This window comes from Scyliorhinus torazame, chromosome 2 (genome assembly GCF_047496885.1).
Source record: "Scyliorhinus torazame isolate Kashiwa2021f chromosome 2, sScyTor2.1, whole genome shotgun sequence".
NCBI lineage: Eukaryota > Metazoa > Chordata > Chondrichthyes > Carcharhiniformes > Scyliorhinidae > Scyliorhinus > Scyliorhinus torazame.
The window spans coordinates 171258693-171274362 of NC_092708.1; the positions used below are offsets into that span (position 1 = coordinate 171258693).

A 15670-nucleotide genomic window follows, 5' to 3' on the forward strand; every position below is an offset into this window, starting at 1 on the left:
TGGAGCTGCTGCGGAACCGGGAGCTCGAACATCTTGCCTGGGTATTGCTGGTTGTCACTGTACGCTGAGGTATGGCTATCTGGATTTTGAGCAGTTCACTACTGGTACCATGTTTTGTTATGTTGCCTTTGTAACATTTGTCAAAGGCAGGTTCAGACGTGTAGATAACTTCAACACATTTATTTACACTATTTACACTTTTATAACTTGAGTTCGACACTACTGCCAATCCTATTATAGCTACCCAGACTGACTAACCAGCTGCCGTTTTCCACGTGGTGGGTGTAATATTGAATCAACCCTGTGCCTGTCCTCACTGACTGTCTCCACTGGCCAAAGGGCAGATCATGTGTGTGGTGTCCTTTATATATGGGTTGGTGTAATGCCCCCCTGTGGTCGTGTCACCTCCTTGTGTATCGTGAATGTCCATTGGTCACCTCCTATCTAATTTATCTATTGGTTGAGTGTGTGTGTGTGATGTTTCCGGTGCTCCCTCTAGTGTCTGGCTAGCTTACATGTATTTACAGTGATGCACATCACCAAGGGTCCTGCGCATAAAAGGTGGGTGGAGGGGGGTTTGAAGAGTAGGGGTGTGTAGGGCAGGTAAGTAGGAGTCTCTGGGAGGTTGGATGGGTGATGGGTGGGGGTGCTGTAAGGGACTTGGTGGGGCTTGAAGAGGGGGCACCCAGGCACCCCCATTGCAGGGTGTCCTCACCTGTGGGGTGTGGGGTAGTGCCCACGTGTATAGGGGATGACACTGCCCATGGGTGGGGGGGTGCAGGGGAACCACAAGCTCACGTAGAGATTGGGGCAACCTTTCAAAAAGGCGGCCCGATCACTGAGTTAAGCTCCCCAGTGCTAAAAGAAATTCTAAGTCTGGGTTAAACTAGTGTGAAACTCCCCAGGGCCCAAAAACATAACTAAGTGATATTAAATACTGGTGGGGAACTCGCCGGCAGAGCCAGTGGAAAACTCCCTGAAAGATCCGCCACGAATTGGGCGGAATTCTCCCACCCCTCGCCGGGTCAGAGAATCGGCGCGGCGCAACTCGCGCCACGCTGCACCGACGCCTGGATGCAATTCTCTCCAATGCAGAGAATCAATGCCATCGCCACCGGCGTGGTCGGAGCAGCACCGGTCGGGGTATGCGGCGACTCTCCGAGCCAGATGGGTATGAGATGATATACCTTCAATTCACCAAGACGCCGAGAGAGCAAGTGAACATAAGGCTTTATTAGTCGTGAACTTGCCAAGCCAGATTCGGTTGTGGAGATGGCCGGATGATATATGGCCCCGGTGAGGGTGGAGCCAGAGGCGGAGCCTGCCGGGGTTACGGTACAGTACCTGGAAGCAGCTCGTATCACCACTTCCAGGTCATAGGTTACATTAGGTGGATACAATGGTTACAGTGTCATGCATTATGGTGAATACATTCACCACACAGCTATAACCCCCGGGGAAACGGACAGGTGGAGAGGGAGAACGCGACGTTCTGGAAGGCCATCCTCCTGGCCCTACGGTCGAAAAGTCGCCCAGTCTCCCGCTGGAAGGAGGTCCTCCCCGATGCGCTCCACTCCATCCAGTCGCTTCTATGTAAGGCCACTAACCAGACTCCTCATGAGCGTATGTTTGCCTTCCCCATCTCAGGGGTCTCACTTCTATCCTGGCTAAGAGTGCCGGGGCACGTTCTTCTCCGCAAGCATGCGAGGAGCCATAAAACCGACCCCCTCGTCGAGAAGGTCCTGCTGCTCCATGCGAACCCCCAATATGCCTACGTGACACACCAGGACGAGCGGTAGGTCACAGTCTCCCTTCGGGATTTCGCTCCTGCAGGCTCCCCGGCGACAATCACCACCACACCCCACCCTACACCGTCTCCCCCCCACCTCCGCCCACCTCTCTCACGAACTGACTCCCGCAGGCCCACCGAGGACAAGCACCACCACCCCCGCCCATACACCAATCCCCCCCCCCTTCGCCGACTCAACATCTGGGTGAAGAAGATGACAACACGCTCCCGGACGCGCAGGTCTCGACGCCGACGCCAACACCACAGCCGGGACTGAGGCGGTCACAGCGGAAGGTCAAGGCCCCCGACAGACTTGACCTTTAACACCACTTCACTCCCGCCAGACGTTTTTAAACAGGGGGTGAATGTGGTAAACCACGTTATTGTGTTTATTGTATCATATTCACTGTGCTGTGTTGTACATGCCTGGGCTTGTCCAGGCTGGCTCCGCCTGTCGCTCCTCCCCTCGGGGCTTCTGTATAAAAGTAGCAAGTCTCCGCCTCCGGACCCAGTTTGGGTCCAAAGGCAGGAGGCTTGCTGTTTAGTGTATTAAAGCCTCAGTTACGTTTATCACTCGTCATCTATTATTGATGGTGTATCACTACAGTGTAGAAGGAGGCCATTCAGCCCATCAAGTCTGCAGCCACCTTCTGAAAGAGCACCCTATCTAGACCAACTAGCCACCTAATCCCCCAAAACCCTACCTAACCTTTGGACAGTAAGAGGCAATTTATCATGGCCAATCCACCTAAACTGCTCAACTTTGGACTGTGGGAGGAAACCGGAGCAGCCAGAGAAAACACACATGTACAAGGGGAGAGTGTACAAACTTGACACAGTCACCCACGGCTGGAATTGAACCAGGGTCGCTGGCGCTGTGAGGCAGCAGTGCTACCCAGTGTGACACTTCACTTATTTCTGGGACAAAGTGCTTATGAAGAGAAATTGAACAGGTTGGGCCCATAACAACTGAATTTAGAAGAATGAGAAACGATCTTACTGAAACATATAAGATCCTGAGGGGACTTGATACGGTGGATACTGGAGGAGATGAGAACTAGGGCACACAGATTGAAAGTTAGAGATGACCCTTTTAAGGCAGAGATGAAAAGTCTATGGAATTATTTTCCCCAGAAATTCAAGGCTGGGTTAGGTAGATTTTTGATGGACAATGGTTTGATAGGTGGGGGTTGCAGACAAAGAGTTGAGACCACAATCAGATCTGCCATGATCTTTATTGAATGGTGTAGCGAGCTAGAATAGCCTAGATGTTTACAGCATGGAAACTTGCCCTTCGGCCCAGCTTGCCTACTGCCGCTCTTAAATCCTATGCTCCTAATACCTCTCCTTATTGATCCTGAAAATGAGTTGACCAATAATCCCAAGAGGTTAAAGCACACGGTAAACAAATCACAAGCAGTATCAGATGCTTGCATCAAAGCAAATTAATTGAACCGGAGAGGCATAAATATCCTGGCCGCGAGGTTTGCTAGTGTCACACGGGAGGGTTTAAACTAGTATGGCAGGGGGGTGGGCACGGGAGCAATAGGTCAGAAGGTGAGAGCATTGAGGGAGAACTAGGGAATAGGGACAGTGGGGCTCTGAGGCAGAGCAGACAGGGAGACGTTGCTGAACACAGCGGGTCTGGTGGTCTGAAGTGCATATGTTTTAATGCAAGAAGTATTACGGGTAGGGCAGATGAACCTAGAGCTTGGATTAGTACTTGGAACTATGATGTTGTTGCCATTACAGAGACCTGGTTGAAGGAAGGGCAGGATTGGCAGCTAAACGTTCCAGGATTTAGATGTTTCAGGCGGGATAGAGGGGAATGTAAAAGGGGTGGCGGAGTTGCGCTACTGGTTAGGGAGAATATCACAGCTGTACTGCGGGAGGACACCTCAGAGGGCAGTGAGGCTATATGGGTAGAGATCAGGAATAAGAAGGGTGCAGTCACAATGTTGGGGGTTTACTACAGGCCTCCCAACAGCCAGCGGGAGATAGAGGAGCAGATAGGTAGACAGATTTTGGAAAAGAGGAAAAACAACAGGGTTGTGGTGATGGGAGACTTCAACTTCCCCAATATTGACTGGGACTCACTTAGTGCCAGGGGCTTAGAGGGGGCGGAGTTTGTAAGGAGCATCCAGGAGGGCTTCTTAAAACAATATGTGGACAGTCCAACTAGGGAAGGGGCGGTACTGGACCTGGTATTGGGGAATGAGCCCGGCCAGGTGGTAGATGTTTCAGTAGGGGAGAACATCGGGAACAGTGACCACAATTCAGTAAGTTTTAAAGTGCTGGTGGACAAGGATAAGAGTGGTCCTAGGATGAATGTGCTAAATTGGGGGAAGGCTAATTATAACAATATTAGGCGGGAACTGAAGAACATAGATTGGGGGCGGATGTTTGAGGGCAAATCAACATCTGACATGTGGGAGGCTTTCAAGTGTCAGTTGAAAGGAATTCAGGACCGGCATGTTCTTGTGAGGAAGAAGGATAAATATGGCAATTTTCGGGAACCTTGGATAACGAGAGATATTGTAGGCCTCGTCAAAAAGAAAAAGGAGGCATTTGTCAGGGCTAAAAGGCTGGGAACAGACGAAGCCTGTGTGGAATATAAGGAAAGTAGGAAGGAACTTAAGCAAGGCGTCAGGAGGGCTAGAAGGGGTCACGAAAAGTCATTGGCAAATAGGGTTAAGGAAAATCCCAAGGCTTTTTACACGTACATAAAAAGCAAGAGGGTAGCCAGGGAAAGGGTTGGCCCACTGAAGGATAGGCAAGGGAATCTATGTGTGGAGCCAGAGGAAATGGGCGAGGTACTAAATGAATACTTTGCATCAGTATTCACCAAAGAGAAGAAATTGGTAGATGTTGAGACTGGAGAAGGGTGTGTAGATAGCCTGGGTCACATTGAGATCCAAAAAGACGAGGTGTTGGGCGTCTTAAAAAATATTAAGGTAGATAAGTCCCCAGGGCCTGATGGGAACTACCCCAGAATACTGAAGGAGGCTGGAGAGGAAATTGCTGAGGCCTTAACAGAAATCTTTGGATCCTCACTGTCTTCAGGTGATGTCCCAGACGACTGGAGAATAGCCAGTGTTGTTCCTCTGTTTAAGAAGGGTAGCAAGGATAATCCAGGGAACTACAGGCCGGTGAGCCTTACTTCAGTGGTAGGGAAATTACTGGAGAGAATTCTTTGAGACAGGATCTACTCCCATTTGGAAGCAAATGGACGTATTAGTGAGAGGCAGCATGGTTTTGTGAAGGGGAGGTCGTGTCTTGATAGAGTTTTTCGAGGAGGTCACAAAGATGATTGATGCAGGTAGGGCAGTGGATGTTGTCTATATGGACTTCAGTAAGGCCTTTGACAAGGTCCCTCATGGTAGACTAGTACAAAAGATGAAGTCACACGGGATCAGGGGTGAGCTGGCAAGGTGGATACAGAACTGGCTAGGCCATAGAAGGCAGAGGGTAGCAATGGAGGGATGCTTTTCTAATTGGAGGGCTGTGACCAGTGGTGTTCCACAGGGATCAGTGCTGAGACCTTTGCTGTTCGTAGTATATATAAATGATTTGGAGGAAAATGTAACTGGTCTGATTAGTAAGTTTGCAGACGACACAAAGGTTGGTGGAATTGCGGATAGCGATGAGGACTGTCAGAGGATACAGCAGGATTTAGATTGTTTGGAGACTTGGGCGGAGAGATGGCAGATGGAGTTTAATCCGGACAAATGTGAGGTAATGCATTTTGGAAGGTCTAATGCAGGTAGGGAATATACAGTGAATGGTAGAACCCTCAAGAGTATTGAAAGTCAGAGATCTAGGAGTACAGGTCCACAGGTCACTGAAAGGGACAACACAGGTGGAGAAGGTAGTCAAGAAGGAATACGGCATGCTTGCCTTCATTGGCCGGGGCATTGAGTATAAGAATTGGCAAGTCATGTTGCAGCTGTATAGAACCTTAGTTAGGCCACACTTGGAGTATAGTGTTCAATTCTGGTCGCCACACTACCAGAAGGATGTGGAGGCTTTAGAGAGGGTGCAGAAGAGATTTACCAGAATGTTGCCTGGTATGGAGGGCATTAGCTATGAGGAGCGGTTGAATAAACTCGGTTTGTTCTCACTGGAACGGAGGTTGAGGGGCGACCTGATAGAGGTCTACAAAATTATGAGGGGCATAGACAGAGTGGATAGTCAGAGGCTTTTCCCCGGGGTAGAGGGGTCAATTACTAGGGGGCATAGGTTTAAGGTGAGAGGGGCAAGGTTTAGAGTAGACGTACGAGGCAAGTTTTTCACGCAGAGGGTAGTGGGTGCCTGGAACTCGCTACCGGAGGAGGTGGTGGAAGCAGGGACGATAGTGACATTTAAGGGGCATCTTGACAAATACATGAATAGGATGGGAATAGAGGGATACAGACCCAGGAAGTGTAGAAGATTGTAGTTTAGTCGGGCAGCATGGTCGGCACGGGCTTGGAGGGCCGAAGGGCCTGTTCCTGTGCTGTACATTTCTTGGTTTGTTCTTTGTAATTGGCTTGACAAACTTTAAAGTTTGTTGCCCATTCTTACGTCTGTTCAGTCCTTAACTAAGAGTAGGGTTCCTGTGTCTAGTCCATTTATTATCAACCGTTTTCCCTGCAAAACATGCTTTTGGTGGGCAATTGATAAAGATGTGAGGAAATGAAATTTCTAACATCCAAGGAACTCAGTGGAGAACTGATAGCAATATTCAGTTCAGTTTTTGGTAAAAATCGATAACAAGAACAACCGCATAACTCAATGTAGGAACTGAACCCAAAGATACTTAGACTGAGTCCAACAAATAGGGGAAATTGATGGAGACAATTCGCTTTCAATATTACGGTTACATGCGGATATCCCGGGCAATGTAATTTGCAGGAGATGGATAGAGCACAAAACAAACTCGCTCACACCATCGTAGGGAGAACGGCACATGACCCGGACCCGGGCGCGGGGGCGCGCGCGACACACATCCGCAGCAGGAGGAGGAGCCCAGAGCTCTTGCGCAGCTCCTCCCGACATATTGCCGGTTGGTTTTGAAGCTGGCGTCACATGCCTGCATCGACACACCGGAAATAACCGCCTCAGTACCACGTGAACAAGGGTAGCCAATCAAAAGTGTCTATCCACGGCTTGCACCCCCCCACCCTCCCCTCCCAGAAATCACATTTCGCTAATAGAAACGGAGGACAGGCCTCCGCACACCCTCACACGCCCTGCTCTAGGATTAACCAATGAAAGTGCCTGCTGCCGGCAGCTGTCTGCGCGTGCGCTCTGCTTCACCAATCAGAGTCATTGTTTTTTTTAATTTTTGGGTTTGTGCCGCGCGGAGAAAAATTCCAACCGGCGGCGCAGAGCGAGAGAGGGGCGGGGGGAGGGGCGGGGGGGAGGAGGAGGGTGAAGGAAAGAGAAAGAGAGAAGACTCTGAACAGGCGTGTGTGTGACCGTTCAGTCACGGCCATTATATTCGTGTTTGCAAAGGTAATTTTCACCTTTGTGATTAATGGAAAACAAGGAGGTGGCAGATGAATTGTGCAGGTATTTTGCCTCGGTCTTCACTAGAGGAACTAAGCAAAATACTGTGGATGCTAGCATCTGAAACAAGAACAATCCCTGACAAGATGCTGCCAGACCTGTTGAGTTTCTACAACATTCTCTTCTTGTTTTGCTGTCGCAGAATCATAGACCCCCCCCCCCCCTACCTAGGCCCAATTTGCCCCCCCTCCTCCCCCTCCTACTCTAAGGGGCAATTTAGCATGGCCATTCCACGTAACCTGTACATCTTTGGACTACAGGGGGAAACCGGAGCACCGGGAGGAAACCCACGCAGCCACCGGGAGAATGTAAACTCCAACACAGTCACCCAATGTTGGAATCCAGCTAGGGTGGTAAGGTAGCAGTGCTAACCACTGTGCTGCCCAAAAATGGAGGGCACAACAGCTCAGAAGCAGCTATAAATCAGGAAATGGAAGGGACGGAGAAACTCAGGCAAATTACAATCATCAGAGAAGTAAATTGTTATCTGTCTTGATGGATTTCATCCTCGGGTCATAAAAGAAGTGGCTAGTGCGATAGTTGATGCACTGGTTTTAATTTTCCAAGACTCGCTAGATTCAGGGTAGGTCCCAATAGATTGGAAAATAGCAACTGTAACTCCACTATTCAAAAAGGGGGGAAAAGAGAAAATGGCATGGTTTTGTGGAAGGAGAATCATGTTTACCAACTTAGAGGAGTATTTGAGGAATGCCCTGTGCTGTGGATGAAAGGGAACTGATGGATGTACTGTACTTAGATTTCCAGCAGGCATGATAAAGTGTTACATTAAAGATTACTGCAGAAAATAAAAGCTCATAGTATAGGGTAACATTGGCATGGATAGAAGATTGGCTGGCTAACAGAAGGCAGAGAGTAGGTATAAATGGACCTTTCTCAGGTTAGCAAAATGTAATGAGTGGTGTGCCACAGAGATTAATGCTGGGAACTCAGCTGTTTACAATTTGTATAAACTATTTTGATGGGGTGGTTGTAAAATTTACTGATGACAAAGGTAAGTTGTGAGGAGGACATAAGGAAGCTACAAAAATATATAAATAGGTTAAGTGGGCAGAGATCTGGCAAATGGAGTATAATGTGAGGGAAATGTGAAATTATACATTTGGCAGGATGAATAAAAGAGAAGCATATTATCTAAATGATAGGGTGTAGAGGGTGGCTTAGTACATGAATGACAAAAGGTTAGTATACAGGAAGGTACAGCAAGTAACTAGGAAAGCTAATAAAATGTTATTAATGTGAGGGGAGTTGAATACAGAAGTAGGGAGATTGAACTTCACTTTTATAGGGGACTGGATACATTACCTTACAGTCATGTGTGTCATATATAGTTGAGGCCAAGGTACTGAACCTTGCCATACAGAAGCATTAATGTTTGGGGTAGCGGTCATAAAGGCTCAAGGGGCTAGAAATCATATTTTAAAAACCCTTTTGTCTCTGAGCACAAGAGAAGGTTTGACATGAAATGATGGTACATTGTAATTACAGACTGTAATATTAAGCTGATCTGTGTATTACAAATTTTAAACTGTAACATGTATTCACAATTCTTTGGAATAAATTATAATTTTGGAGGAAAGAAATGGACAGTCAGGGCCTCTATTCTCTTTCACAGCCTTTTAATCAAGATTCTGTCTATTCCATTCCCCCCAAAATATAACTTATTTTAAAAAATCATGAATACACAATGTAGAGAACCAGTGTGGAGTTTCAAAAGGTAGGTCATGCTTGATTGAATTTTTTGAACAGATATCCTAACAAGTGGACACAAATGTTGGTTGTTTTTCTTACTTTCAGAAGCTGATTTAAGTAATGTAGAGGGTTAGTATAAATTTACAAAGATATTAATAAATTAAATGGGCAAAACTGTGACTAATTGATTCAGTGGAGGCAAATGTGAGGTCACACACAAGGTGGGTGAATGGGATTTGCTCTAGAGGCTAGAAACTGGAGTCCAAAGAGACTGGGATGGGGATTGTGGGGTTGGTGTCAATGAACAGCTGTAAAATATAATCAAAAAGGCTTCCCTAGTATGTGGAGGGTTTGAAAATACCTTTTCAGGCAAAGGGAGCTAAGGAGTTTGGAACTAATTTCTCGATCACTTAATTTTAAATCCGTAATTAATAGATTTTTGTTGAGCAAATATATTAAGGGATATGGGGCAAAGGCAGGTATTTGGCGTTGGGTCGCGGAACAGCCATGATCTCATTTAATGGTGGAAGAAGCGAGCGAACATAATGTGGCCAATTCCCTGATGTACATTCCTGCCTATAAATCACTTTTAACATTATTTCCCATGATAACCTGCCCCACTTTCAGCTAGCTGTGGTTTCAGTTTATTTGACTTTGCACCACCATTATGTCAGGAAGGGTAGTGGAGCATGAGCACTGATATTGATTAGTTATGTTGCGTAGTCTATGTAATTGTATGGACAAGTGGAATTATCATATTAATATTTGTAATAAGTGAGCATTTTCATTTCTTTGTACCACTTGATTGTTTATTTTGTGCGAGTGTGGGATTATATTGTTTATTTTGTACGAGTGTGGGACTACACAATGTTAAAGTGATGTTTTTTTTTTAAGGTATGGAAAGTGAAGCGATGAATGCAACTGTATCCACCAGCCATTTGGACTTCTCTGGCAAAATGAAGGAACGACGCAATGGTATTTTGAAAAAGACAAAATACAATGCATCTCTGATCTCCAAGATTAAGACCAAGATTCTTAGTAAGTGTTCTATTTTCCTCGACTCTGCTAGTTTCTGCACATCTCGCAGACCTTGTCTTCAACCTGACTTTGCTCAACTCATTTATGCAACAATATATTGGTCTTTGCATTCAAGTTAAAAATTCTGATTTAGAAATGCAGAAAGTTTTAAGTATCCAAACTAGAAACATCATAAATCATTGAATGATGTAAATAAAACGGAACAAAATATAAGTGAGGGTATTTGTCATGGACTCTTTAAAAGGTTTTTCATAAAGTCACTCACGAGCAATGTGTTGTGTGTATCTATGTATTTTTTAGTCCTTGGAGTGGGTAATTCAATTTAAAAATAATCCAGCAGCAAAACCATAATATTTAAAAAGGAAAAAGTTAGCTTCTTTCACACTATTGCTCTGGAAGTTACTGAAGAAGAGATAGTCACTGATACACACAAAGATTAGTTACAGAAGAAGATAATATAATACATGTAAAAATTGGATAAGTTCTGTCTCTATTGTTCAGTGGAGGCCTAATATGTTTGAAGTTGAGATGTTGCGTTGACTGAAGTTAACGTCTTGATATTGCAGGGTTGTCTGTGCAGCTGTGAGCTCTGAGATGCTGAGGGATCTGGGTGCATGAATCACAAAAGGTTAATATGTAGGTGCAGCAAGTAATTGACAAAGCTAATAGAATGGTATAGTTTTTTTTAAATGTATTTTTATTTAAGTTGTCACATTTTTACAAATATTGTATCAAAAGAAAAAGAGAAAAAAAAGCCATAGGTATCAATGCAAAAGAGGTGCAACATAACAGAAGTCATTACAAGCAAAAGAACAAATAAGACCGGATGGAGTCAGGGACAAACTCCATGGATACAAGATCCATCTGCAACAAAACCGGATACAGTCAACAACACAAGAGTGTTGCATCATATTGTCCCAGGGGCAATTTTTAAACAAACAGGTGCAGGAAGACATAAGGAAGGAGGGGGATGTCTAAAACTCGGAAGAAGTGAAGATTCTCTGTCGAGAGAAAGGGTTAGCCTGGTAGCAGGGAAGATGGCGGAGGCTGGGTCACTGGGTGGGGCCGCGCTGTTCATGGCAAAAAAAGATGACCGAGGTGATGGCTGTAAAAAAGTTTACTGAACACATGGAGATGATGAGGAAGGAAATGATGGCGGAAATGAAGGTATTGGTGGAGCGGGCGATTGCCCCGGTGAAGGTGGCGGTGTCAAAGACATCGGCCGAGGTGCGGGAGTAAGGAAAGAAGCTGAAGGGGGTGGAGGAGGCTTTGTCACAGCATAAGACCATAAGACATAGGAACGGAAGTAAGGCCATTCGGCCCATCGAGTCCACTCCACCATTCGATCATGGCTGATTTCAACTCCACTTACCCATAAGACCATAAGACATAGGAGCGGAAGTAAGGCCATTCGGCCCATCGCATAGCGACCAGTTCACCTCGATGGGTGAGATGTTGTAGAGGGAGGTGGAGGCTCTGAGAGCGAAGGTGGAGGACCTGGAAAATAGATCTAGGTGGCAGAACCTAAGAATTGTGGGTCTGCCCGAAGGGGTGGAGGGCTCAAGGCCAACTGAGTACTTTGCCAAGATGTTGGTGGAGCTGCTGGGGGAAGGGGTGATCTCTCCCGGTATGAATTGGATCGGGCTCATCGGTCATTGAGGCCTAAACTGAAGGCAAATGGGCTGTAATAATTGTTTTCACAGGTACCATATGAAGGAGAAGGTCAAGTTAGGCGAAGAAGAAGCAGGAGGTGCAGTGGGCTGGAGCTGGTATATGCATATACTAGGACTTGACGGTGAAGGAGGGGGGCGGCCATTGGTTGACCGAAGGTGGCAGTGCACAACAGTGGCGTGTGGTTTGATGTAGTCTATCCAGCGAAGTTGAGGGTGACCGACAACTTAAAAGACTTTTACTTCAAGACGGTGGAGGCGGCGGATGCTTTTGTGAAGGCAGGGGAACTTGGGTAGAAATGAGAAATGGGACTGAGGTTAGGTCTTGGACCGAGGGTAGGGAGGGGGGGGAAGATTGTATATAGTTCTATTTCATGTTGTTATTTATGATTCATGGGTGAGAGGTTGCCTGTTTGGGTAGGGTAGGAGTTGGAATTTTTTGCGATGCTGGTTTTCTGGGGTTTGTGTGTTTGCACTGGGTGTGGTTGTTTAAAGGGAATTTATTTGTTTTGGGGACTGGGCATGGGGGAGGGGATTGGGAGGAGGGAGACCTGGGTAGCGGCCTCCACACTAGCCAGCGTAAATTGGCTAGTGAACGGAAGTGTGATGGGGGGAGGGCCTGCAGTCATCGGAGCCTGGTCGAACAGATTTTGATGGACCTGGGAGGTGTGAAAGGGGGAGGGAGGGGGATCGATACTGGGAGAGGTATTTCAAGAGGAAGTGAATGGGGGAATTCTGGGAGGGGGTAGGGATTTGATGGCAACAGTGGGACAGGCAGGCCAATTCCAGGGTCCAGAGTTATGCGGATAGGAGGGGCGGGGGGGGGGGGATGGTGAGAGACCCCTGGTCAGAATAGTAACATGGAACGTAAGGAGTTTGGGAGGGGCATGGGATGAGATCGAAGGTGTTTGCACATCTAAAAAGCTTACAACAGACCCACCTGAAGGTGAGGGACCAGGTGAGGCTCAGGAAGGGTTGGGTGAGCCAAGTATTTCGTTCAGGGTTCGACAGTAGGGCTTAGGGTGTAGCGGTGTTGGTGAGTAAGAGGGTGGGGTTCCAGGTGGAGAAGGTGGTCACGGGGCAGATATGTAATAGTAACAGGGGCATTGGAGGGTAAGTTGGTGTGCTGGTGAGTGGCCCTAATTGGGATGATGCAATATTTGTGAGGAAGGTGTTAGAGGCTATCCCGGACTTGGACTCACACGTGCTAATAGTGGGAGGGGATTGGAATATGGTGCAAGAGCCGAGGATGGACAAGTCGCAGCCGCGCTCGGGGGGCTGGGGGCGTTCTGGGCTTATGAGGGAGATAGGAGGAGTGGACCCGTGGAGGTTCTTGCACCTGAGGAGTGCACCCCGGCTCACAATGTATATTCGAGGATAGACTTTTTGTGTCAGGGAAGGCATTGTTGGCTGTGATTGTGGGATCAGAGTACTCAGTGATAGCAATTTCAGGCCATGCGCCGCAATGGGTGGATGTGATCCTGGAGAGGGGTAGCTCAGAGACCAGGATGGAGAATGGAAGCAGGGTTGTTGGGGGACCGAAGCTTCTGTGAGAAGATCGGGAAAGTGATTGAGGAGTACGTACTGGGGAAGTATCACAGGCAGTGGTATGGGAGGCCCTGCAGGCGGTAGTGAGGGGGGAGGTGATATCTTTTAAGGCCAAGGTGGATAAGGCGGAGAGGGAGGAGCGTCAAAGGCTGGTGGAGGAGATGGGCCAGGAGTGGAGGGGCTGCGATTTCGCAGGCAGCAACCCATTTTGGGTACTTGGGGGTGCTCCGTGGTGTTGCTAACTTTTGTTGGCTCTTAATTTGTTGCCCGTTGGGTCTTTACTGAATTTGCTCTGTTTCTATAACCTTTGAACATAGAACATAGAAAATACAGCACAGAACAGGCCCTTCGGCCCACGATGTTGTGCTGATACCTTTGCTCTAGAGTCGCCAGGTATCTTTATGATACCGCCACGAGGTTCAAGTTCAAGTACTGATCAATAACTCAACACGCCAATTAGTAAGATTCAAATCAAAACACATTTATTATATACAGTAAGTCACTACTCGTACATATAACTCTACTTTCTAGACTATTTCTATCACTAAAAGGCCTATACTTAGCTTCGGAATTGGCCCACCAGGTCAGCGGAACAAATGGCCTTCGTTCAGGTCCTGAATCTGCAGGATTCAACAGCTGGTATGGACTTGTAGCTAGGAGCGCCTATCTCGTAGCGAGCATTGACTGGAGACTTACTTGGTTGGTGCAGCAGCTGGGCAGTTCAGTGATTCGCGTTGTTGAGTGACCCTGCCAAGAAGACCGACTTGAACTTGGGGACTCTACTTTATAGGCCCCAGGGGCTTCCCGCCCTTCGGGTCGGACTCCGTACCTGGTTCCAAGTGATTGGACTACGTTTCGATCACTTGGATCGATTTCTCCAATACTGGAGTTCCCTGATCGCTGGGCGGTCCCTGAGTGTTCGTTGGCCTTCCTTTGTCTTGGCTCCTGCTGGCGCCGAGGAGTCTGGCTTGGCCTTATTCACCTTAAATGTTTTGATTGTTCCCGGGGATCGCTCATTACTATGCAGATGGCTGTGAGTTTCAGTGCTGTCTGGGCTTTTGCAAGTTCTAATACACAGGATTTCTGCACTTGCTAGTTTTTGCCTGTGTTGGCTGAATTTCCCTGTAGTCTTTGCGGACCTCCATTTTAAGTCGGGAAGTGGCCAACCCAGGTGGCTATACACCCTCCTTGTGATCCGTAATGCGAAGCGTGAAGGATCACATAACTGCGTTGTCTTCACTTCCTGACCCAGCGAGCACTCTTCCATGGCCTCTACACTGACCATAACTATGCAATGAAAATTTTAACTAACAATTCTGAGTGGTGCTATGTCACAACAGGGGCATGCATTACAACATTTTAAAAAACGGTACTTCTAACTATCTTCCATAACTATCCTCACTCAAACAATTAGAAATAATCTACTACACTTTAAATTTACAAATAGCAGCAACGCAAGTTTGTCTGGCTTGGCAGTCAAGCACCGGTAGGTTTACATTCTCTCAGTTGTCTTTATTCACAAAATGACGCTGAACGAATGTCCTTTATTGTAGATCAAGGGGGTCGGGTGCCTGGTGAAAACCAAAAATAGGGGATCTCATCCTGTATACCGGGGTGCGAGAGCGGGAGGCTCTCCTTCGCCATTCCTCATGCGGATAGTCTGCACGATGCTGCAGAATATCGGCAGTACTAGAAGGGATTCAATTACGTATGATAGTGAATACCAGGTTATAATTGAATCACACCATGACGGGGTGTCGGTAACTATCTTGGGGTTAACTATTTCAGGGTGTAGTGTATGGTAGGGATGGGAATCATTCACGGCCTGTGTGGTAGGGGTCAGGGGGGTGGCATCCGCGCACAACTGAAGGGATCCTGCTAAGATCCAGGTGAACATGAAGGTTGTCTTCATCTTTCTGTCTTTTTCTTCCTCTGGAGTTCCTGAGGTTCCGGAGTTCTATGGACACAAGTGTAATATCTGTTACTATCTTGTGTAATATCTTGAATGTTAGCATGTCTGTTTTTTAGTGCTAATTTCCCTTTATAATTGGTCACCATGTGTGACTCCCTCTTTTTTTTTTAAACCAAAAATTTGGACGAGACATCTAAGAACATACTGCCATACTGCGAGCCGTCTCGCAGCCTGTGCCATTTACCATCCTAGTGTTTGAGGATGTAAATAGCAGAGGGAAGCAACCATAGGTTGCCAAAAGCAAACAAAAAGAATTTTGAACATAATGAGCCAAAAATGGGGTGCGTATGGGCCCCATGCGGGTAAGAATGTGGTCGTGTGGGGGCTGCCTCGTGATTACCTTCGAATCAGGAGAGTAGTTATGATTGTTGTCTGCCGACAGACTAGTTCCTC

The 15670-nt window shown here is 47.1% G+C and overlaps 1 protein-coding gene across 2 annotated transcripts in view; it reads left to right on the top strand.

The window, feature by feature from the left end:
- The first annotated feature begins 7180 nt into the window (after positions 1–7180).
- The window catches only part of LOC140393676 (uncharacterized), a 50671-nt gene continuing 42181 nt past the window's right edge, over positions 7181–15670 (top strand). Inside the window, exons 1-2 of one of the 2 annotated variants that reach the window (XM_072479971.1) lie at positions 7181–7285; positions 9944–10087. In XM_072479971.1, the coding sequence (XP_072336072.1) occupies positions 9946–10087 (142 nt within the window). In that variant the 5' untranslated portion in view covers positions 7181–7285; positions 9944–9945. Of the gene's footprint in view, positions 7286–7314; positions 7343–9943; positions 10088–15670 lie in introns of those variants that run through there. The other variant, XM_072479966.1, reaches the window with a different exon arrangement.